The sequence below is a fragment of the Plectropomus leopardus genome, chromosome 19, assembly GCF_008729295.1.
Source record: "Plectropomus leopardus isolate mb chromosome 19, YSFRI_Pleo_2.0, whole genome shotgun sequence".
In the NCBI taxonomy this organism is placed as follows: domain Eukaryota; kingdom Metazoa; phylum Chordata; class Actinopteri; order Perciformes; family Serranidae; genus Plectropomus; species Plectropomus leopardus.
Genome location: NC_056481.1, coordinates 4634724 through 4659243, shown reverse-complemented (window position 1 = coordinate 4659243; position 24520 = coordinate 4634724). Strand labels below are relative to the sequence as shown.

At 39.9% G+C, this 24520-nt stretch overlaps 1 protein-coding gene across 1 annotated transcript; it reads left to right on the top strand.

The window, feature by feature from the left end:
• Positions 1-1442: 1442 nt before the first annotated feature.
• meox1 (mesenchyme homeobox 1) lies at positions 1443-14685 on the top strand. The gene is made up of 3 exons (XM_042507816.1): positions 1443-2273; positions 8404-8576; positions 13955-14685. The coding sequence occupies exons 1-3, from the start codon at positions 1796-1798 to the stop codon at positions 14075-14077; spliced, it is 774 nt and encodes a 257-aa protein (XP_042363750.1). The 5' UTR covers positions 1443-1795; the 3' UTR covers positions 14078-14685.
• Positions 14686-24520: the final 9835 nt, after the last annotated feature.

Sequence of the window (24520 nt, the reverse complement as noted above, 5' to 3'; positions counted from 1 at the left end):
ACTCCAGTCGGCTCAACTTCCTCGTCCTCTCCTGCATCACACTAGAGGCTACAGTGACTCACTATCGCCTTTCAGGCCGGGACGTATCATTACAGCGAGGGACGGCCCGTCGCATTGGACATCTCTGCAATACTGTACATAGGCATCTTGGACATAATGTCAAAGGTGTTACTTCTTCACACTCTGTTGATAGGGTTGGGCAATGTATAGGGCAAAATACATTTTGTTGCCGCCCACATCCACAGCAGTACATTGCTGAGCTTCCATATCGGACTCCAGCCTGCTTCTCCAAATTGGGGCTGTACACACCATCATCTGCTGTATGTAGTGTTGAGGAGGGAGGTTAAGTTCAGGAAAAGAAACATAGTAAGGACGTACTTTGAAATGACTCATAATTCATTTAAAGTTGACACAGTCCCGGACACGTCTTCAGGGGAAAGTCTGGTGTTTTCTGACCCGTCGACCACCCAAACTACCTGCTTACGAGATCACTCCAGACTGCTCGCTTGTTTACTTCTCACATGATTGTAGGCTGTCAAAATACGTCAGATATGCATGAATTTGGGTGCATTCATTTTTCACAGGAAAACCTAAAATCTGTTTGTGAGAAGATTCATTTCAACAGTGCTCCAAATGAACAGTCCAGCTCCAAAAATATAAAGTTTATACGTGGCGGCAGATGTTTTAATCATGGCAGGCTGCCACAAATAAATCAATGTGTGGACAGCCCTCCATAATACGCAAGAACACAGAGGACATAAAAAAAAGTAACACAAGAAAATATCAGCTTGTGTTTTTGAAATATGGCCCTGAAATTTCATATTGTGTTTGACTAAAGTGCGAAAACCTCAAGAGGTGTGAGCGCCTGCGCAGCCAATATCAAACTCTCTATCACCTCGAAGTGAAAGAAAAGCCAGCCAGGTGGATTTGGGTGTGTAGCACTAATGTGAACACACACACACACACACACAGACACACACACACACGAGTCATAAAAACAGGGAAAGAAAAAAAGAGTTTCAGATTGGAGAGGACAGGCGGGGATCAGGGGTGCAGAGGGAAAGGGTTAGGGTTAACTTTCCTCTAAAGGGTGTCAAAAAAGGAACTAAATTGGGTGTCAGAAAGCGCTAAGGAGCCGAAATAAGTCCCCCGCTCTCCTGAGGGTGGGTGCTCGCTTTTCTATTTTACAGACAATGTCCCTTTAAAAAGCCCCGCGTCTGGAAAGCCCATTAGATGTGCATATAAAATTTCCCCCCGTGATTAATAGTTGATGAGGCAGGGTTGGTTGGAGGGTACTACCAACATGTGGCCGGCAGGGCTCCTCCTCTGCAATCTCACGTTACACTCCATAAACTTGCCACTCTTTCCCACCTATATGTTTAAAAAGGAGGAGGGCTCACTTGTCAAGAATGCCTTAGAAGAGTTGTGAAAACAGCCAGCCCGAGGAGGGGAGTCATGCAGTTTGCGGATGCAGCTCTCCCGCCGAGCCACAAGCCAGAAGAGAGGGTGTGTGAGAGCAGGACAGAGGGAGAGTGTGTGAGAGTGTGTGTCAGGACTCAAGAGGACGTCACACAAGCCCAGAGAGAGAGAGGGAAACACGCTGTCACTGGAAGGCGTCTATCCTCACGCGTTTCGGGGCTGACAGAGTATTCCTGAAGTGGATGCAGACGATGATTTAGTCAGCTCAAGTGGACGACAGATTTCAAGTCCTGACTTACTTTCTGAGGGGGGGTTTTCCAACTCCTCTCGACTCATAATAAGACATTAATCAAGATTGTGTGAAGTGTTTTCAATCATGGATCAGCCAGCCAGCAGCTGCATGCGGAGCGCCCACCCCAGCACCCCGATCTGGGGCTGCATGAGGAACCCTCACCCAGGAACCAACCTGCAGTCGCCCTACCAGCAGGCCCCGTTCTCCCTCCACCAGAAACCCGACTTCCTGGCCTACACAGACTTCTCCAGCTCCTGCCTGGTGCCGACCGCGCCGCACGCAGCCTTCCCTCGCGACGACAGACTCTACCAAGAGAGCCAGGGGGGTTATCAGAGGGGCGACTGGCAGTTCAACCCTTGCGAGACGCGGGTTAGGGCGCCAGAGGCCTGCCCGCCTGTCGTCGCCCCCGTAGCAGTAGGCGGAGGGCCCGAGCTGGACAGTGTAGGAGACAGGCTTCCAGGGGCCGTGCCAGGGTGCCTGGAGGGAGAGTACTCGCCACAGAGCGTGGCGTCGGCCGACTCCGACAAGAAGAGCTCCAATAAGAGGAAGAGAGATGTCACAGGTGAGTAGACGTCAGCTGGGGTGTGCTGGCTTTATAGGGGGAAAAAACTCATTACGGGAGGCTTAGAAAAGGAAAACGTACGGTAATAAAATGCACATTTGGGAGTGTTAAAAATGATAGCACATTCTTTTTTATACTGTACACTGGTGGAAATTTTGGAGGAAGGATGAGGAGGAAATGTGCCAGAGAAAACTCATCTGGTAAGGAATAAAAATGATCGTGAAACCTTTTTTTTTTTTTTTTTTTTTTTTTTGGAAAACCTCTGCACACAGGTGCAGTTTTTGCCTGTATGTCAAGGTTAAGTATTTCTTCCTTGCCCTGTATCCCAGCTGGCAATGACACAAATTCTCCCTCTTATTTCCTCACCACGTCTTAACGCAGCACTCTCACCAGATCGCTATGTGAAAGGTGAGTAGGTGACAAGACTTTTGTGTTCAAGACACAGACCTCAAGTAGCACTTGCATCCTCTTATTGTTTGAAGAAAACTGAACTGATTAATGGCACATGTTTCATTGCGCTCCTGTATCCGTTGGAAATAGACCATTGTTTTATAACAGCATTCAAGAAGATGCTAAAAAATGACCTCGGGCTCGTGTGGAGGAAAAGTTAAGACATCACAGGTGCTTCAGGCTTTTAGATACACGTCTGAAAAGTGAAATAAATGCACAATCCTGCAAAAAAAAAAAAAAAAAGATAAACTCAGAACTTTTTCACCAAAAACTATTGTAAAGAAAAACATGATAAAATACTTTTCTGCTGCTTTTCTTAACACTTTTGAGCCAAAAAAAACAATATTTCCAGCAATTCCTTCTCCTAAAAGAACTTCTTCCACAAAAGGCTGGCTTCATGTCTCCTTACACATCGTTTTTTATGCTCAGAGTCGTGTTGGAAGCATTGAAATACTAGCATTGTATGCTTTTGGATTTATTCCCCCCTCTATCACATTTCACACTTGCTAATAGGAAGCAACAGTAACTGATACGCATGACGAACTCACTCCTAAACGCTTCACACGTAACAGCGAGAGCAACAGACTTAAAGTCAGTGTTTATATTTAAACTGAATCTAAAGGTGTAAAAGTTTTAATTTGCAGAATGGCAGAATGAAAATAAAAGCACGTCCAACACGTCTGGAACGGTCACATTTCATCTGCAAAAAACCGTTGATTTAGTTTCCCTCACAAAAATGGTGATTTATGCAATGAGACCTCGACACCTTTGAGAAATTTTGGAGAAATGAATCCAGCCTCAAGAGAAACTTTGTCAGACTTGAAAGTTGTTGTTTTTTTAATTATTATAATTTTTACATCTTCTAAATGAGATTTTGCTCCAGTGTGACAAATTTAAATGTTAATCCCAGATGGGTGTAGTTTGTGCCGTCATACACTTCAGATATCGTCATCATGATCATCTTTTTTGTCCAAATCTGATTCTACAGATTAATAATTTTTTGGGAAAAACCACACGACTAAAACTTCTGCAGCAGCCTAATTGAAGGGGATGGTGGGGGAGTACAGACCCCGCTCCCCCCTCCCCTTCTTACCTTATTGTAACCTCCACTCACTACACTGAAAACATGCCAGACCACGTCTGGTAAAATCACTTTGCCTGTGAGCCCACTTTTTACATTCTTATCCATTGACATTTTCCTGTCGTTAAGCCGTAACACAATCTCCCACTGAGTGCATGCAACATGTCTGACCACTACATCAGTTCTCGGTTTCAGAAAAAAGACCCTTTCAGTCAGTCGTGTATTGACGAGCTGGTAGAGGAGCATATATTAGGAAAATGCCCCGAAGGCTTTCGCATTACAGACAGAGCTGCTGCTGTACAGTCTGTGTGGAGTTACACAGATATGGAAATGAGGCGCTCCTCAAGTGTTTCGAAAAACTTAAACTGGAGTCTGATATCAATTTGAATCCAAAGTTTGACTTCTGTCTGTAAGAGAGCAAATAAACAAGCTGCTATTAGAAGAACTCACATGTTTATTATAATTATTGAATTGTTAATAATTTCAGATAAATTGAGGGTTTGTCCACAATTTACAACTATGGAAAAAATGTTCTGTTTCTGTTTACAAAATCAAACAGTAACACTTAAAGTTTTACCTTTACTTCAACTTGCTTTGCCCAGGGGCCACTTCTTAAACAAACACTTTATAATAAGCAAAAAATGAATGATAATAAAAGAAAAACAAGGCTGCCTAAGTCACACCTAGTTAGGAACTACAGACAAAAAATAGCCTCCTGGCTTTCTGGCATATTTACAGTAATGTTTATTAAAATGCATTGTCCCTGAGAATAAAGACAATAAATAAATAAACAAACATTAATATTTAAATATTTACCTTTCCATGGCACTTTTTTTGTTGAACAAACTCATATTTTGATTCTTTTTAATGCACTCTGACACCTTATTTATATGGAAAGTCACCTCCAAATATTCCCAGTTTGAATTAGTTTATTTGGATTGTAAATTAGAAAATAATCAACTGAGTAAACTTAATTTCAAACATTTAAAAATATTAAAAGAAAATACTATGTCTAGATTTAAAAAAAATAGTGACCCTATATAACAGATTTTCAATAAGCAACATAAATATTTATTTCATCTGCAAAAAGAAGAAGCAAACTGCTTCTCTAGTCTTCACCCTGTTTTTATTGTTACCAGTTGATACACAATCAATTTCATAATCTATATATATATATCATAATCATAATCATAATCATATATATATATATATATATATATATATATATATATTATATATATATATATATATATATATATATATATATATATATATATATATATATATCAACAACAGCACCAAAGAATAAAGAAAAGATGCATAATAAACACATTACAAAGTACCAGGAAAGACTCACATCAAATGATGAGTTTTCAGTTGCAATAAATGTTCATATATCTGCACACAAATCCAACGTAAGGTGTTAAAGCCAGAGGTGTAGGTTTGGTTTCAACGTAAGGGGGAACACCTACAAAATGAGGAGTTGGGAGGAAAATTTTGAGCATCAAACATGTAATTTCCTGAATTTTAGTGAATTTCTGTCCATCGATTTGTGCCTTTAATTTGACAAAACCTTCATGTTAATATTAGGGGAGACAAAAGCACATGTTTTTTAATAGTAAGGGGGCACTTGTCTCCTGTAATCCCCCCCCCAGAATCTGCGGCAGTGGTTAAAACTCGTTTCTTTTTTACACATATAATTACTGCTTACAAATGATAAATAAAGAGGTCTAAACTAAGTTTAAAAGCACACTAACTCACTGTGAAATCCTGGCTTTACTTTTACACCCACAAATTACACGATTAATCACACCTGTAGTTTTCACCTGGGGTTCTTTTATTTAAAACAATCCCTAAATTTACAGCAGCTTTAATTCAGTCCTGATGAAGACAAACTGCTTGTGCACCATCCACCCAAAAAGGCACCAAATGCTGTTTGTCTTCGGGCCCCTGCTGGGTGCAGAAGCCTTTCCCCTGCAAGTTTACGGTCTCTGGCTGTGCAGGATATTTATTGGGGGCCTGTTCAGTGGGAGCCAGTGTGTGCCCCCCTTCACCCTGCCAGGTGTTCAGTCTTACCAAACCTGCTTGACACAGCTCCAAAACCAGACCTGACGCGGCCCAGGCTGCGTCGGCACACTCGGGGCGGCGCGTCATTAATGATCAACAACAATAAGAGAGTTTTTTGGCATCCAGCGCTCACATGTCCTGGTCTGCCCAGTCTCATCTGGCCCCGGTACAGCAGTCCATTTCTGGACCGCTGCTCTGGCAAGCACCGAGCAAAACTTCTCACTTTGACAAATTAGGACCATTTTCTCAGGATTACATCAGCTGCTAGAGTCGCTACCAATGCGCAATTATTACCCAAAACTCTCTCCCTCTTTAATACACAAGAGAAGTTCTGCTAAAAGTTAAATCAACCCGCTTTCATTTATATTTATTCTGCTAAATGAGGTTTAAAATTCAGCCATTTCCTCGAAAGGGAAATCTATAAATCTCACTAAAAATCAACTCAACTTCAACTTTATAATCCCAAAGGAATTTGATGTGCAGCAGGCATAAAAACACAGAAAATACATAAAAGGCAACATCAGAAATAAATACAGAAATTCCCCAAAAACAAAGATATTCCTGCCACACTGAACTAGAAACTGAAACAGTTTCAGAAAAACAGCACCATAAACAACGGTGGAATGTAACTAAGTACATTTACTCAAGTACTGTACTTAAGTACAAATTAGAGGAACTTGTACTGTACTTGAGTAATTTCTTATATACCAGTGTTTACATTTAAGGATTAAATATTGTACTTTTTACTTCACTACATCCATCTGACAGCTTTAGTTACTTTACAGATTAAGATATTTTTGGAAAGAAAGCACAAGAAGAGTACATAAAGTATGATGTTTTGTTGTAAATTAAATTTCCAAATCGTTCATACAAGTACATTTATTTAAATAATCAATTAGGTAATTCACAGAAAATTAATTCCCAACTGATTTGACTATTTCCTTTTTTTTTTTATTTTGAGTTTTTTTTCTCTTACAATATTTGTGAGTTTTTTGTTGTTGTTTTTTTTTCATAATTTTGAGCTTTTTAAAAGATTTTTCTGCATTTCATCTTTAAGCACAGATTAACTTTAACTTAAGTACCATCTTCAAAGTAGGACTTCTACTTGTAACAGAGTATTTTTTACAGGGTGATATTGGTACTTTTACTTAAAGAAAGACTGAATACTTTTTCCACCACTGACTGTAAATAAACGTATTGTGAAGTAAAGTGCTGTGCAGTGTCAGTAGATTAAATTCATAGTAATTAATAGTCAAAGTAAGATATATAGATAAATAAATAATAAATATTTAAGGTATGCATCTAAAAACTCTCATCCAGAAGTTTGGATAATCAGTTACCATTCGCCCCCTCACAACTGACCGCCACATTCATAGAGATATCTGAGGCTTTTTTCCTGATGTATTTGCTGTCATTGCCTGCTGTCATGTTGAGATGAGTTAATGTGAATCTCCCCCCACGAGTTCTCCGGAGGGACACACACACACACACACACGCAGCAGACCTGGACACATCCGCACCTTTGTTCTTTTGTTAGAGGCTTTAACGATGTTCCGCTGCATTCCTCTCCTAACTCGGTCCCTCTGTGGCTGGTCTGGAGGGCCCTGCCCCGCGCCGCTGCTCTCTCACACAGAGTGTCATGCCAATGCGTGAATGTGCAAACAAACAAACAAAGGCAGGAGGTGTGCAGAAATATGTGCACTCTCACAGAAATGTGCATGCATACTGGCTGCAGAAATGCTGCAGGTGAACAGGGCTCATAAGCTCAGGTCAGGGTGGTCTCTTTTTAAAGTGCTGCGTTTGGTGTTTACTATATGAGGGGCCTCCCACTTAAGGGTCTTTGCAGTTGTGGTTTGTTGGTTGGAGAGGTCCTTAAGGTCTGTTTAATAGTCATCTGGAGGCTGGTGGCGAAATGACTGCAGGGCTAATTCAAATCAGATCAGCTGTGAGTAAAATGGAAGTAGAGGGATGTGTCGGTCAGGTGGTGGGATCACAAACAAACAGGCTCGTTTGCACAGGAAGAAGAGAAAAGAATGTCATTCCTACCTTTAACCCTTTGAAATTTAAGCAAATTACACTGATTTCTTCCAAAAACATGGGACGAAGACAAGGGCAATAAAATTTGTAAAAAAAAAAAAAAAAAAAAGTGAAAAAAAAAATCAAAATATAACCAAATTTGTAAATCATCTGGAAAAAAGTTTATAACTTTGTAACATAAATTTAAATCTAATTATGCTTATTATATCAATTTTTCCGTAGCTTTTTATTTATTTATTTTTAAATGATCTTAATCTTTTAATTTCTTGCAATTTGTGGAATATTTCTTATAAAATTGCTCATTGCCTGTCATTGTCATGTTTTTGGGAAAAAAAAGCACCACTTTACTCAGGGTGCAAGGATATAAATTGTTTCAAAGGGTTAAGAGAGTATGCCCTTTGATATTATCCTAAGAATATATTTATTTGTCAGCATACATAAGCGGGCAAATACACAATATCAGTCTTAATGAAATGCATTTCCTTTTTTCTGCAGATATCCAGGAGTCCAGTTTTAAGGTGGACTCCAGCTGCAAGGCCCGGAAAGAGCGCACAGCTTTCACCAAGGAGCAGCTGAGAGAGCTGGAGGCCGAGTTCACCCACCACAACTACCTGACCAGGCTCCGCCGCTACGAGATCGCTGTCAACCTGGACCTCACAGAGAGACAGGTACGCCTCCTCTTCCTCACAGAGGATATAAAGTGGGAGTCTTAAAAAGTTTTCAGGCCAAGGACCCTTAACTGAGAGAGACGGAGCAGGGACCCCCGACCACATGTATACTGGGCCTACATTAACACTGTGGGGAACCTTTATATTATGCAGCAATACGAGACTGTTAAAATAATAATCACAGAGAGATTTGTGTACTTTTACATCATTCAGTTGACAAGGACTCATGGGTAACAGTTAGCACACTGTAAATGTATGTGTCCATTTATTTATTTTAACAAATAGGCCAGTATATCTTTTCTTATAATTAATGTCTGGGTTTCAGACATATTTTAATATTTTTTTTTTTTAAAAGAAAATCCAAAATTGTGAAACGATAATTTGGCGCCCCCTGTGTAGTAACTATTAGGACCCCCCTTTGGGGTCACGGACCCTCTGTTGATTACCCATGATCTATCTGTAATTATCATAATAGTCAAATGAGACTCACTCATGTAAAAACAAATGTCTGATTTCGAACTTTTCATTTAATACAAAAACCCTCTGTCTCATAAAAGGCATTGCCTTCATTAATATAAAAAGACTTTAATTGGAATTAAAATGTTATTTAGTCAGTTTTTCAGAAATCTTAAAATTGCTGAAATATTAGAAGCATGATTTTATATATATATATATATTTTTTTTTATTTGTTTTATAAGTTATTTATTTATTTTTAATTTTTGTTTTGTTTTTTGTTTGTTCTGTTTTGTTTTTGGTTGTAAATTAGCACCAGCCAAATGCAGGTAAAATATGCAAGTGGTTGCCAGATTTGCCGAATTCACCAGGCAAAAAAACAACAACAACAACAAAAAAACAATGGTAATCTATCGGTCTAATCTATGGAGTAGCTGGTAGATTTTTGGAATCCACCCAACACAGTGGCAAATGGACAAAAAGTTAATTTCCAGGCCTGTAAAGTTTTTTCTCCACAAAATGGGAATCAACACACACTGGAATCCCACATGCACAGTGAGAAATCTTTTTTTCTATTTGTGTTCTTGAAAAATTGGTTTTAAATTTCATTTGGAGTGGCATTAAAAAGTCATAAATCTAACCTACCTCAAGCTGTAGGAATCCTGACTGAATCACTTCCAAACCACAAAATCTACTAGAAAGGTTAATGTTACAGATACTAAAAGACATAGTAAGAAATGTGTCTCTAAAATATTATTAAATATAATATAGACTAATATTAAATATGAAAAATATATAATTAAAATTAACTGGGTTTTTTTTTAGCTGCAAAATGATTTTAAAACTTTTTTAAAAAATGCAAATAATAAAAAAAATAGATAAATAAAAAAAAAAACAATAACTCAATTAACTTGATTTCAAGGTACATAAAATACAAAAACCCATATAACTACAATAATTAAATCTTAAAATAAGTCATTTTCTTAAAGTGGACGATTTCCACAGTATTCTAAATGTCTCGCCACCCATCGTATAATAAAAATAATGCACACACATAGATGCATTTAGATTATAATGAACCGTTTTTTTCCGTGATATTTGTCATCCTGTGGTCGAAGCAGCAGAATGACGTGCAGCTTTAATGAGTGGGCGGCAGCTCCAGACTGGATCAAATCGGGCGAACATGTGTCGATGCTGCTGGATGAAACCCCAGCAGTCTGCCTGTCAGGCGCAGTGTCCCAGCTCCTCCTAATGAGGCCGCGGTGCCACAGTGACCACACATACTGCCGTCTGCTGCTCAAATCTATTTCACAGACCTCTGGAACATACACACTCGAACAGACAGACACACACACACTTACAGACGGTCACACACACACACGCACACACACACGCACACACAGCCGGGTTCCATCTCCACTCAGAGGTCCCACTGCAACTCAGCGGCCTTTTCCAGCTCATCCTACATGCTCTGGCGTTTGGCCGTCCTTTCAATCAGCCTCGATGAGCAGAGGAGCTCGGAGACGAAGCGGCTGCAGGATGTGGGAACAGATTCATTTGAATCCCAGAGTTGCAGGAGTGGGGGGCGATCGGGACGCGCAGAGGTCATCCAAAACTTCTCCGACCTGAGATTCTCATTCTGTGAGCGTCATCGTTTAACGCTTTGCATGATCTCCGTTTTTTATCTATCGTCGCTGTCCCGTGAAAATCTTAACTCCAAAAAATGTTTTATAATCTAAGAAGAAGAGCTAAGTGTCATCATGTTTCAACATAATCCAACTGGTCGTATTATTGTAAAGATAAAGCAGGAGTCTATATTTTCTTCTGCCAACTAGGGCTGGGCGAGAAAACGCTAACGATAAATATCTCCATGTAATCAATGATCAGTCATTACGAATTTAATCAAACGTGACATTTAATCATTTAGTTGATAGGCTGTGAAATGCTGTCAAAAAATTATATGCAATATGCTGTGAACATTGACTGAGGAAAAACGCATTTGGTATTGTTTAAAATAATATGTTTTTGTTTTTGTAAAATGCCTATTAATCAATGATTAATTTTAGTGATTTACCAATAAAGGAAAGTGCTTACAATTTGCAACCCTAATAGATTATAACAAAAGACCAATCGATGTTTCATATGATTAAAGCATCCATACAGTGGTGGAGGGAGATGCTATTGCACCGTAAATGCCAGCTGCCATCCGCCATTCACCGTAAAATAGAAGAAGACGAAACCAACCACCAAGCTACTACAAAATAATATTATAACGTTTCAACAACACGCTGCTGAAGTTAATTTTAGTATGATTGTTTTGACACATATTTTCAGTTACAGTAGCTTTAAAGGCAAATAATCTAATACTAATCGTTAGTTAGAAAGTTGACGTCATTGACCTGCGGCAGTTTCTCTCGAATGTTGTTTACATTGTGAATGAGGCTGCAGCAGTAAACTGTGGTATCAGAATTGACAGTTATCATAACGTGTACGTTTGCTTTTCTGTGGTATTGAGAAAAAAAAGGCAACTGGATGGCGAATCTCACCTGCGCCGATCTCATCTCACCACCACTTGTGATAATAGTAATTGTATAATTCCATATACTATGACACCTACATTATTATTGTTATTATTATTATTTTTATACACTGCCCTACTGCTGTAAATATTCATTACTAGAGCATCAAATATGGATGAATCCGAATCTTGAAATAGCCCTTAACAAACTAGGGATGTCACAGGAACAGAGTACAAAGTCAGTACTCTGAAAACGTGAAAATACTCATCTTTCTCGATCATCATAGGTATATCTACTAGATAAGCATTTTTCCTATAACTGACAGGGGAGCATATACATATTCAAGGTTTCTTTTTTCTATTTACACTGTCCTACAAACACCAGCAGTATAACGAGGCGCAGAGAACCTATTCTGCTTTTCTCTTATCACCAAGAGTTGAAACGTGCTCAACTTTAGGTAAAACTGTGCTGGTGACTGGCACTTTTTACTCAGCTGTCCAATCACAGTGGAGGAGGGGCGGGACAAATAGCCAACCACAAAGACCAACCGTCTTTTACAAGTGCTGAACATCAACAGCAGTGGAGGAGAACTATGTTAATACTCTGTAGGCAATATAATATAAATATACAATATGTTCCCTTAACCACAAAATCTCATGAACCCACATTGACAAGTACTTCACGTTTTAGGCGTCTCACGAGGGATTAATAATGTAGTTTAAATGACATGTTCTTCACAAAGGCGTGTTTGTATAAGTCACCCTTTTATTGAACTGGGTATCAAGAATTGCAGGATTTCTCTAATATCAAAACTAATTTTCTGGTACAACAAATACCTTATTTAAAAAACTACAGTATCCAGCGGTTTCAGAAAATAAAAAAAATCTTGTGATTATTTGTTAAAATTTAGGTCTAGGAAGGAATAGGGTGAGTGCTGCAGACAGAGGGCATCCAAAAACGGACTTATTGTTAGTTTTGGTCTTTTCATGACATTTGTTGACAACAGTAAAAATACAGATATGTATATGTATATATGATAGCAGCCTTATACTTAGAAAGAATATCTAGAATCTTTTTTTGGTATATAAATACCGGTTTAAATTTGACACATGCAGCACATTTATTTGACATGAAGCAGCTTATATAATATTTAATGAATGTATCGTATTTATTTGTACTGGCCTGCCCGGATGTTATAAACTGCAGTTCACACACGTGTCGCAGTATTTTATGAGTGTATAAAAACTTGAGTGAATGATCTCAGTTAACAGTTATTGTTTGTGTGCCATATTTTCCCTGTAATTATCCGGAAGTGTGTTTCTGCTGCTATTCCTGGTGGACAGTTGAAGCATGACATCATTCACAACAGTGATACAGATGAGCGCCATCCACACAGTAAACTCACATCCTGTGCAGGCCGACATCCTGATGGTTGACTCTTTTGACCCGCCGTCTATACGATACTCTCTGCCTGCATCTGCAGAGATTTTTTGAGCCGAAGCCGAGAGCTTTGTTCAGACAATAAATGCTCCTCACAAGGCCAGCGCAAACTGAGCCCGTTTATATACAGCGCTGGGAGATTTGTGGGGGATTATTTGTCTATTTTTCTGCTGACCGTGTTATAAATTCTGCTAAAAATTGCCAAACTGAGAGAAAAGCCACAGTGATCCCGTTACAGGTTCAAATCTGGTGAGGAAAAAAAAAAAAAGACATTTAGCAATGAGTCTGTGAGAGTGTCATAGATACTTTTCCTATTGTGCACACAAAATAATAATTTGTTCCTGCAAGATAATTATCTTTTGGGTACAAAATTAAAAATACTACATTTTGAGACTTTAGTGGCCCCATAAAGAAATGTTTAAAAAATGACAAATTTTCTGAATACAAATGCTGTCATCAAATTGAATGTTTTATCTTAAATAATTTATCAACATTTTAGAAAAATGGTAAATATTGGCATTTTTGCTTAAAAAATAATTATTGATTAATAGATTAATAAAACTTTGACAGTGTATTTTTCTGTTATTCACCTGAATATAATTGCAGTTTTACCTTAGTTGGTGCTCCCGTGATCTGGATTTTTTGGTGGAAAGTGATCACAAAATTTGGTCCAAGCTGGTGCAGACTTCTCATGTTGGCATTTCGATAAAATCAAACGTTTAATTTTTAGTTTTCAGTCTTGGCTCATGCAAAAAAACTGAGTCATTATGAGAGAGGGTGTCAGATTTGAGTCTTTTAGTGTGTGAAAAGCATTAATGGAGAACACCAACTTGTGTGACGCAAATTTATCTCAACATTTTTGTCTGTATGCTGACGACTTTAACATGTTTATACACAACTACTAATCAAAATTCAAGCCCACACTTTTCATTTAATGTAGCATTTCCTTTATTTCTGTGTAACAGGTGAAAGTTTGGTTTCAGAACAGGAGGATGAAGTGGAAGAGAGTGAAGGGAGGACAGTCGTCTTCGCCCAACGACCTGGAAAATGACGACATTGACTCGGCGGCGTCGCCCAGCTCTGAATGAAACAAAAAGGAGGCCGGCGATATGAAACGAGAGACTTGGGGTCGACTGGACACCGACGCAGCTCAATGCAACCTTAATCACTTTGAAAAGCTGCAGGAATCAAACAAGACTCTTTTTAATCACCGAGCATCTCTTTGCTGTTGTAAATAGTCGATTTACGTCCACAATGAACTGCATCTGATACCGATAAAGGGCTCTTGTTGCATTGGGTGTGTTTAAATATTCGATACTTCTGGTCATTGTAGATCAGTGACAAAGTCCAGACAGAAGCTCTGAGGCCAGTGATGACATATCAGACCGTGATGTGATTGTGTTTGAGAGCATCCCCCGTTGGTTCCAGTATTGTAATCATGGCCTTTGACGCTTGACTACAACCACCTGGGAAAACTCAGACTGCACAAGTGTTGCCAAGCCATAAGTGCCTCCGAATCAGATGATTTTTTTTTCTTTTTGTCAGTTTCTTTTTCCTAGAATATAGTTGTTTTTTTTTTTATCTGTCAAGCATTTTTGTACTATTCTTTTTTATACATGTTGAATGTTATTGATAAAACACAGATGTTGCCTGTTTCTGCAAATAGAATAAATCATCTGCTGCAAAATGGGAAAAATATCTTGATAATTTCTTCCACCCGCAACAATTGAGTTATGATTGGACGGTAGGAGCTGTATCTGTGTTCTTGGCTGATGGTTTCATTACGTGCAGCTCCTTCGGTCAGGCATTACAGTGTCTTAGACAGTGATAACTGGGGAGACGTTTGCTCCCATTTGCTTTTGACGTTGGCAGCTGACATCAAACGTAAAACGTGTGTGTGTGTATCCATCTATCTATCAGGGCTGTCAAACGATTCGTTTTTAAAATACAAATTAATTGCAGATTTTCTATAGTTAATCGTGATTAATCACATTTTTTCATCACATGGTTTCAATCCCATTATTTTGCATCAAAAATTGTTTTGATGCCATATTGTTGAGGCAGATCAATTCCTACCAGACTGTCCTGATAAGGAATCAAATAACAGCAAAAAATTGCAATGCACTAGCATAAAGTGTGCATGTCTGTAAAGGGCAGAGACCCACAGAACCCATTTTAACTGACCTGAATCTCACAGTGATGAACGCCATAGGTATTTATCGCCTCCAGCGAGGTGAAGGCGCTAATTTCATCTCATTAACCAGGAACATGCAATGATGGGCAGCTACTTATTACCGTCTGTTTCCACCTAAGCAGCGCTCAAACATCGATCCAAATCAGTCTGCACCGACTTTGAAAGAAAGACTGAATATGTAAGGGATATATAAGCAGAAGTTACCACTGTAAAGTTTTCACAGACCTCTGTCTATGCTGCTTTCTATTGTTTACCTGTGTCTGCTCTGTCCATGATGTCAAACAGACACACCAAAACAATCCACACACACAGAAAGGCATACTCATCTGCTGCAGAGCCGTGTACACAGCTCCACTCTACTGGCAATGGGAAAGAAGTCTGTAGCCTCTTTTCAGCTGATTTACTTTGCACGTGCAAATTTCAGTGCAAAAGGGGTATATTATTTACAACTACATTTTCCTTCAAACACTATTATTCTATCAATGTTTATGTGTAGATATACAGAAAAGATCTATTTCAAATTGCATAAAAAATATCCTGTGAACTGAAAAACAAACAGTATCACACACAGACTAAACGACAAGTGTCAAAAAAAGCTACTGTGACAACAAATGCATGTTAAAAATACAATATTACATGTTGTGTTTAAAAACTCACTGAACCTTTGTTTGTAAATGATGCATTTAGGTGATGCAAAGTTAGCAAAATGATTCACAGTAAATGCTTGTATATAGACCGAGGTGTCAGCTACAATATGTTTGATTGCTTTGCACATTTTTCATTAATACATAGTCCCATCCAGAGGAATGAATCGGCAGTGGAAATGTTTTAAAAATGGAAACACAGCTGCTCATGTAATGTCCTCAAACGCAACATTTTTAGCGTTGTGCCGGTTACGTGGTCTGCTGCTTAAATCGAGCTTTTGGCTGAATTCTCTGCTAATCTGTGCTTTTAGCAGCAATGCCTTCCACATGCTAAAAGGGAGGGCGAAGTCAGCGACCGCTTCCAGCTCTGACGAGTGTTTTCTTATTGCTCTTTGCCCACAGAGCAGCTTGTATTCAAAAGGAGAGGAGTTATTTCAAGAATGTTTCCTGCAGCTGAATTTATAATCACAGCTCGGGAGATATTACGGGGACTTATTTTTGGTGGCTGCCACAGACAACTTGTGTTTCAAAATCAACTCATCCTAAATCAACAGAAAAATAGAGAATCAAAGCTGCTGGTGGGGTAAGAAAAGTGAAATGGGAACCTACATTTTCTTGGGTGTTTTGGCACAGTCAAACATCCCACAATCACAATACCACCAATTAAATCTAATCCATAAATTTGGCCACCCCTGCGCCTTTAAAAGGAACCTCTATGGTGGAAAGACAACATTCCAGTTTCATTAGTTTACACTGCTGATATTAATACTATCATTACAGTTGGACATGGTTTATTTTGACTACTATTACCACTAATACAATAATAGAGCCTAATAGAGGCTGAGCGAGGGGGAACACTTGGAGTTATTCCACCTCCAGCAGCTGCAGCGGGGGCCCACAGAGGTCAGACGTACAGTAACACTTGACCCCGACTCTGTGTGTGTGCGTGGAACAACCATCCCACCCTCCCGCCAACTCCGGGTCCCTGCAGACCAGCAGAAAGGGCAGTAACCTCTGAAGGCTTTGTTTGGTTGGCCGGAGTCTGAGCATAGGCCCACCATTGTAAGTCTGGGGACTCCTATGCTCGAGCTCTTGTTTTCTTTGGGAAGCAGGAAATTGGATGACTGGCTACCTGCTACAACAACATCCTGTACTTGAGAAGCCGTCTTTTCACCCATACCCACCTATTATTTCCCTTTTCCATCAAGTGGTCAGCCAGTTTTTCTTTTTTTTCTTCTTCGTCTTCTGGTCCTGGGGGCCCCGTGCGTGGGTTTGTCTAAGTTCCACTCAGGTTGAGATCAAATTGGCCCCATCCAGATGCTTCCGTTGAAAATAGCACACCGGGGCCAAATACTTTAGCTTTCTGGAGCCCGACTCCACCTTGTCAGGTTAATGGCCCTTTGTGAGCCGACTGGAATGACAGTGATGGCGAATGTTCCCATTCGAACTCTCAGATCTACTTATAGCTCTGTCAGCTCACTTCAGACCAGAGATACTGCACAGGGGCCACTTCTGCAAATCCACAGGAGGCCAAGGGCCAATCTCAGCAGCCCCATACATGTTTCTAGGATTTTAGAACATTTATAGAATTTTAGGATATTTCCAGGATTTTAGACAGTTTATTTGATTTTAAGACATGTCTTGGATTTTAGGGCATTTTTAGGATTTTAGGATTTGCAAGATTTTTGACAGCCTCTTGGATTTCAGGACATTTCTTGGAATTTTAGGATGTTTCTAGAATTTTAGGATGTTTCTAGGGTTATAGGACATTTCAAGGATTTCAGAACATTTCCAGGATTATAGGATATTTTTCAGATTTTAGGACATTTCTTGGATTTTAGGATGTGTCTAGGATTTAGGGATGCTTCTAAGATTTTATGATGTTTCTAGAATGTTAGGACATGAATAGGATTTTAGGAAATTTCTAGGATTTTAGAATATTTTCAGGATTTTAGCAAGTTTCTCAAATTTTAGGACATTTCTAGAATGTTAGGACATGAATGGATTTTAGGATACTTCCAGGATTTAAGGACATTTCTCAGATTTTAGGACATTTCTAGGATTTTAGGATATTTTCCGGATTTTAGCAGGTTTCTCAAATTTTAGGACATTAGGGGCTTAGCTAGGACCTCTGTCAGTGTGGGGGATCCTCCACTGGCATTTTATTCGATTAACAAGCTCTGTTTTGATGCTGTTTCTGCACTCTTGCACCTTATGCATACTAAAAGCACCAAAGCAGTCCCCATTGTGAATCACTTTATTTTTTAGTGTGAATTAAAAATTGGGGGGCGGGGCATCCGGCACTCTGTCTGTGGCCATATTTGGCCCACGGTCTATAACTAAATTATCGCTCCTTCACACCAATCAGCGTGATCTGCAGGAGACCACTCGCCACATAAAAACATTCTTCAGGATTATGGTGTTACAGACAGGATCTGTAGGTGTTGATGAGGGCTGATTCTGATCTGACCTCGGGGATATCCGACCTCCATGTGAGATATTAATGATGATAATCACGGCATCATCGGAAGGGACTTTGTGTAAAGCTTGCTCTGTTGAAGGAGCCCTAAAATAAACATTAGGACTGCTTAATCCCTGCTGATAAGATTTTGTTGCTGCGAGCCCCAGACAGGAAGATTTCACATATAGGTGTGACCTGGGACAATGTAGCTTTTAGCCAAACCAGACAGGACTCTTTTTTCACGTTATAACTTTGACATAATGTGTATGTCTGATATTTGTATGAGGGGGGCTGTTGTGTTGCCCTGACCAATCAGCAGCAAGTGACAAATGGAGCCTGCTACAATATTTTCAGTCAACACAGGTGCTATAGTGATAGCCGTTTACTACCTTAAAGGTATATTATGCAGGAATTGGTGGTAACTTTGCCCCTCCACCCCTAAACTGCTTGTAGGTACACAGCCAGCTACTTTTCTGGGAATGTTACATTTGTTGTGATAGAAAAGCTCATAATTTTTCATCCTTGTTTGTTATTGAACGCTTTTATCGCAATTAAGTTCAGTTTTTGCAGCTTCCCCTTGGATGCGGTGGTTGGTTGTTGACTATTTTCACGTAATTGAACATCACTATTTGCATGAGCCAAGACTAAAAACCTATGATATAAAATAGGCTCCATTTTGTCACAATATCAATATAAGAAAAAGACAGCTTGCACTGACTTTTATGACCACCAGAAACCAAATGATTGAGATCACAGGCGCACCAAATAATTTTGTTATGTCGTTGGAAATTTGTCTGAGACGGTAGGCAGGTTTCCATTACAAATTTGAGCAAAACTCATGCAATATTTTCTAAATTTTGTAATTTCAATTTGTACAATTTGAGCATTAATGGAAATAGCTTTAAAGGTAAGTTGGTGTAACGCCGGCATTACTTGAACCTTTTGTGCACCCTCACCTGCTCTCCCACCATACATTTATTTTGAAAACCCAGCACTCCAGCTGCTCTTGGCGGGAAAAGATCTTGATGGATCGCCGGAGGTGTGAAGGTCAGCTCTACAAGAGGGCGGCCGTAGAAATTAAAGCATGTCCTTCTCCTACTGGGGGCCTGCTCGCTCTGCTCCGTGAGCTCAATCTGTAATGCTGTTACTATGTTCGTTGGTCACATCAAAGACTACAGTGGTCTGATATGGAAGCCGCCGCTGTGAAAACGTGAGAAAGTGAAAGTTAAGATAGCAACAATTCAGAATAATAATATAGAGGAAAGGGGAAGCAAGTTTTTTTAGCTCCTTTGACATGACCTTGGAAATACTCAACGGGAAAGTCTTTAGTGTCTGTGTCTTGTTAATTCTCATAGTTTTCAATCTGACAGTAAAAGTCTGTCCTGAACATGTCTGTCTCACCTCGCCGTCAGCTGCAGAAAACTAAAGTAAACTGGGTTTTGTCAAGTGAAATGGACCCAGGAGGAGTTTAATGTAACAAGACTGTCCTCCTGTCTTCCTGGCCCTCCTCTCTGTGATCCTTCATCCAGTCACTGGGAGCCGCGGACGCACACATCCTCTCTTTCTTTTCATCCTTATTGTTATTTTAGGCCACCTGCAAATCTATTTCTCAGTTTTCGCCGCCATGCGTCTGTTTCACATGCAGTACAGAAACAGCAAAGAAAAGGGAGTAGGAAAAATGCGATGTCTTCCGCACATCCTCCCAAGACGGCCGTTGTGTTGAAGGAGGCATACAAGCAGCAAGCGTTTGCATGTTTGCATGTGTGTGAGCTTGCGTGTCCGTCTGTGTACCTGTGGGTGAGTGAACAAGCCCGGCGGGTGAACCAGTCAGAGGTAGTCAGCGCTGGACATTCATGCAGCCCGTCTCTGCTCATCCTTCCCCCCCTGAAGCCTCTCGTCTCCGGTGATTAGCGACTCCTGCAGGAGTTATAAATCTTCAATTTCCATTGCACAATCAGTCAGGTCGGGCCAAAGTTGAGGAGCTGCACAACATTAAATTATCTGAGACTTCCTGCGAAGGCTCCTTTGGATGTTGCGTCTTCAGAAAAGTGGAGACCAGAACCTCAGGCCCTGGGACTCCGGTCTATGGCTCCCTCTGGTTGGTACCTTAGACCTGCTGCGTCTCGCCTGGTGTGGAGCCAGGAAATCCAGCAGCAGTTTGACTCTGCAAATCATCACACAGAGGAGCACTCAATCACACTGTTTGCTGAGCAAAGTGAACATAGAGAGGCCTTGTTCACCAGAAAGCAGGCAGCGAGTAGTCGCAGCATGAAAGCTCCTGAGTGAAGCTTCACTGTCTGCTTCAAAGACGTCAACAAAACCAGAGAAAGACAATCAAACATCACAGAGTCAGTGTTAGTGCTTCGGACAGCTTTAGGCTTTCATTGAAAATTCCTCTCACATGCACAACTGGAGACTAGAGCCCCTTCCTCAGACCACATTCATCCTCAAACAAAGTTTCGTGACTGCATCATGCATGATTCCTCAGGGCCACGCTTCATCATGATGACACACACACACACAGATTGTTGCTATGACAGCGACAGCGCATGTTGATGCAGCAGCAAGTAGCTCCTCAAATCCATTTTTAAACAAAATTTAAAAAACTGAACTACATTTGTCCTGCTTCATCTTTGGAGATGAAGGATGAGCAGCTACTATGAAAAACTCTATCAGGTTGCTTGAGCATGGTGCTGCTGGTGGCATCATTCAATTTATGCAGTGCATTTTTTGAATTTGCCCCACAGTCTTGTGTCCTGTTGGCTCCCAGCAAGGTCTGCCCATCCAGTGCAACAGTTTGTTTCGGGATGTTCAACCATGTCTCTGTGAAGATGTGTGCAGAGCAGTCTCCGATGTCCCGTTGCAGAGTGAGCCTTAATCACATCTCATCCACTTTATTTTTCCACGACCGGACACAAGGCTTGGTAGAGGAACAGCTCTCTGTCCAAGTTGGGTCAGCCTGCCCTGATGCCAGCTCTCCTCCCTCTCTTCGACCAATGCTGTAGGTTTCTTTTCTCCCCTCTGGTCTGACTCGCCACTCGGCGTATGTCATTGGTGGAAATCCTCTCTGGTCTTTTGTGGTTAGTCCAAACCCCACACGACTTTTCCCGATGTTGATAAGTGGTTCTTAATTGTAGAGAAGTCCTGCTTTAGCAGAAGAGGCCATGCAGTCGAAAAAATAGGAAAAATATAGCAAAAGCAAGGATTTGAGGAGGTACTAGTAAGGTATATAAGGTATAAGGTAGTTTAGTTCAGATTTAATGGACTCATCTAATGATAATATTAATAACAATAATAATTTTAATAATGATATGTGGCCACTAAACCAACTAACTAAAGTTTTTCAAGGGGGATAATTCTGCTCTGGGATGAATAAACATGGACTGCAGAAAAAGTCATACACAAAAAGTTAAATTGACGCAAAATATCTGCACCACATGAGGGCACCTGTTAGAAAAACTTACTTGCAGGTTGTTTCCAGGGTTTGAACAAATGACAAATGTCATCATTCTTCTGATGGGGGCCTTTTTCGGAAGCTTGGACGCCAAAGCAGGATGAATCTTTTGGATTAAATTGTTCCACATAGAGCAGATAATTGAACCGGATAATCACCAGTGAAGAATATTTCCATCATATACAGTATCACAGCCACACTCATTATAAAGTACTTCTGGTTGATTTACCTGTATTCAGCCAAGAAGACGTGTCCATCCGTCTGAAATGTCCCCAAAGGTCGATAGCGTGTGATCAGTGATGTTTATATATAAAGGATTCAGATTTTCCAGAGCAAGGAGCTTCCCAGAACTTGCACTGTGAGCGTAACAGCATTTTGTCAAGGTTAAATGCAAAATCAGGAACGACCTTTTTAGTTTGGCCTTTAATTGAACTTTATTTATCTATTGACTTTGTATTTATACATTTTAGCGTGTTTCACAGTTTTATTATTTTATTATTTTTAGCATATTTATTTATTATTTTTACTTTGTGCTGTTATCCTTTCAATGACCTCTTATTCGCAGTTTGAGTATTTTTATTTATTTTATTTTTTTTTTTTATCTATTTATTTATAGGTTTTATCCTGCCTCTGGTGTTTCCTCACTTAAGGTAGTATTTCCTCAGTTCTTGCTTTTTTGTGTGTGTGTTTTAAATTAAATTAGAGTTTGTTTGTATGAAAAGTGCTACACAAATATATTGTGATTTATGGATTTATTGATTAATTTCAGAACTGCTGCTCATATCAACGTGACATAAACAGATCTTATACCTGATCTCATGCTAAAAGTCCTGTAGAAACGGAAAAACATGTCGATATAAAAACACACCACTCAACCACATCAGCGGCTCCGCTGTTCAACAGTACACTTTTGTGGTAAAACAATCCCACATCTCGAACCTCGAACCCTCTGGTGCGACCAGCGAGCTCCTCCATCACACACAGGAGCTCTTTCAGTCGCTGTGACCTGGTCTTCATTCTCCCTCACAGGTCTGCTGTCCAAACAGCTTCAGGAGCTCTGAGGGGGAAATGGTCCTGGAGGTGCTGGCATCAGGCAGCAGAGGAATCATCCATCAACACGAAGGCTCCCAGAGTGCACCGGGATTAGACTACTGTCATAAAGGTGTCATGGCCGCCAGACAGCAGAACCTGAAGGACAACAAAGACACCCATGTCTCGTGGACTAAAAGGATCTAACGCGAGGAGTCTGGTTTCAACAAGGCATCTGAAGACTAAGGCTGCTTGGATGCGCGACTCAGGTGAGAATTTTCAACTGTATGTAGATTGTACAAAATCTAAACTCCAAGTACATTGATCCAGTTATAATTATAAGTTATGTAGAAGTTATAGTATTCAAAAGTACTGTGAAACAGTAAAAAAGCTGCACAGAGCAAAATGTGCAACATTTTTTTAAAATAATTTGTTAAAAGAAAAATTAGAGAACTTTTAAGGACCTGTGTAAAAGTTTGTGTGCTCTTGAATCACTGTTGTCAATGTAGATGCACAGAAGGTGTTCCCAGGCACCTTTTTTAGGAAAAAAAAAGCAGGACTTTCAACAAAATGTTGAGAAGGAGAACGGGCCATAGTTGGTGCTATACAAGAGACGTAGTTTACTGCAGCAAACTGAACTTACTGACTTGGAAAATTTGATTTAAATTGACAAACATCAAATGTTAAATTCACATAGACTGTATATACAGATGGACAACATGACAGCTCCCCCAAAAATGTAACTTTTCAATCGCTATCGCCCCCTGGTGTCCGTCTGCAGTAAAGGTCATAAAGCCCGCCCCCCTATGTTAGAGAATGGGACATAGGCCAAACTAAAAACTCAAAGTACACGCCAAATGTACTTCTCCCAAAGATAGTTTCTGTCACTTTAGGTAGCTCTCGTCACATGTTTGTTTTATGAGAAGTTATATGTACAAAAAGGGGATTTTCCTCCAGGATTGACAGCTGTCACATCACAAGATGGCGATGCCCGTATCTTGGATATTTTAACCTCTAATTCATGGCACAAATTAAACAGGATAAAAAAATGTTGTCTCTTGCCATTGAGTGCCATACATACATTTTCCAAAATAATGGTGGTGGGCACCAGAAGGAAAGGTACTTTGCTTTTCTATTTTTACTTAAGATTCTTTTTTTTAATATAACACTGTGCTGTACTCTGTAATAATTTAATGTGAGCTTAAAAAGCCCATCCCTAGTCAGAAGCAGGACCTCATTTCTTCCAAAGAGCCTTTTGTGTTGCATGAAAGAGTAGAAGTTTAACACTGACGGGCTGATCAATAAATAGCAGCGTTACTGAGCATCGGCTGCACCTTTACTGCCCTCCAGTAAATTCCAGGGATTTGGGTTTCCTTACAAAGTTTTAGACACAAAATGGCAGAGCTTTTTCTTAAGTACAGGTGCTGTCATAAAAAAAGATGAACAAGATCCAACAACGAGGAGCCTGTATGAGGTAATGCCATCAAAAAAAAGAGCAGCATGGTAGCAGCAACACCAGCAGGTCACAGTGTGCGTTTGAACAAGGTGTTATTTTGAAGTGTTTGAGGTGTGCTTCAGTTTCTATGTATAGTAAACACAGTTTGGTCATGGGAACAATTTGAAAAAACCAGTTTCACACTTGAGTGTTTTAAAATGTACTAAACTAGATTCACATTGTGGTCTGTTTCTTAAAGGAGCAGTCAGTACGTTTACATGATGTTAGAAAAAGTCAAATTAGTATGTTAGACA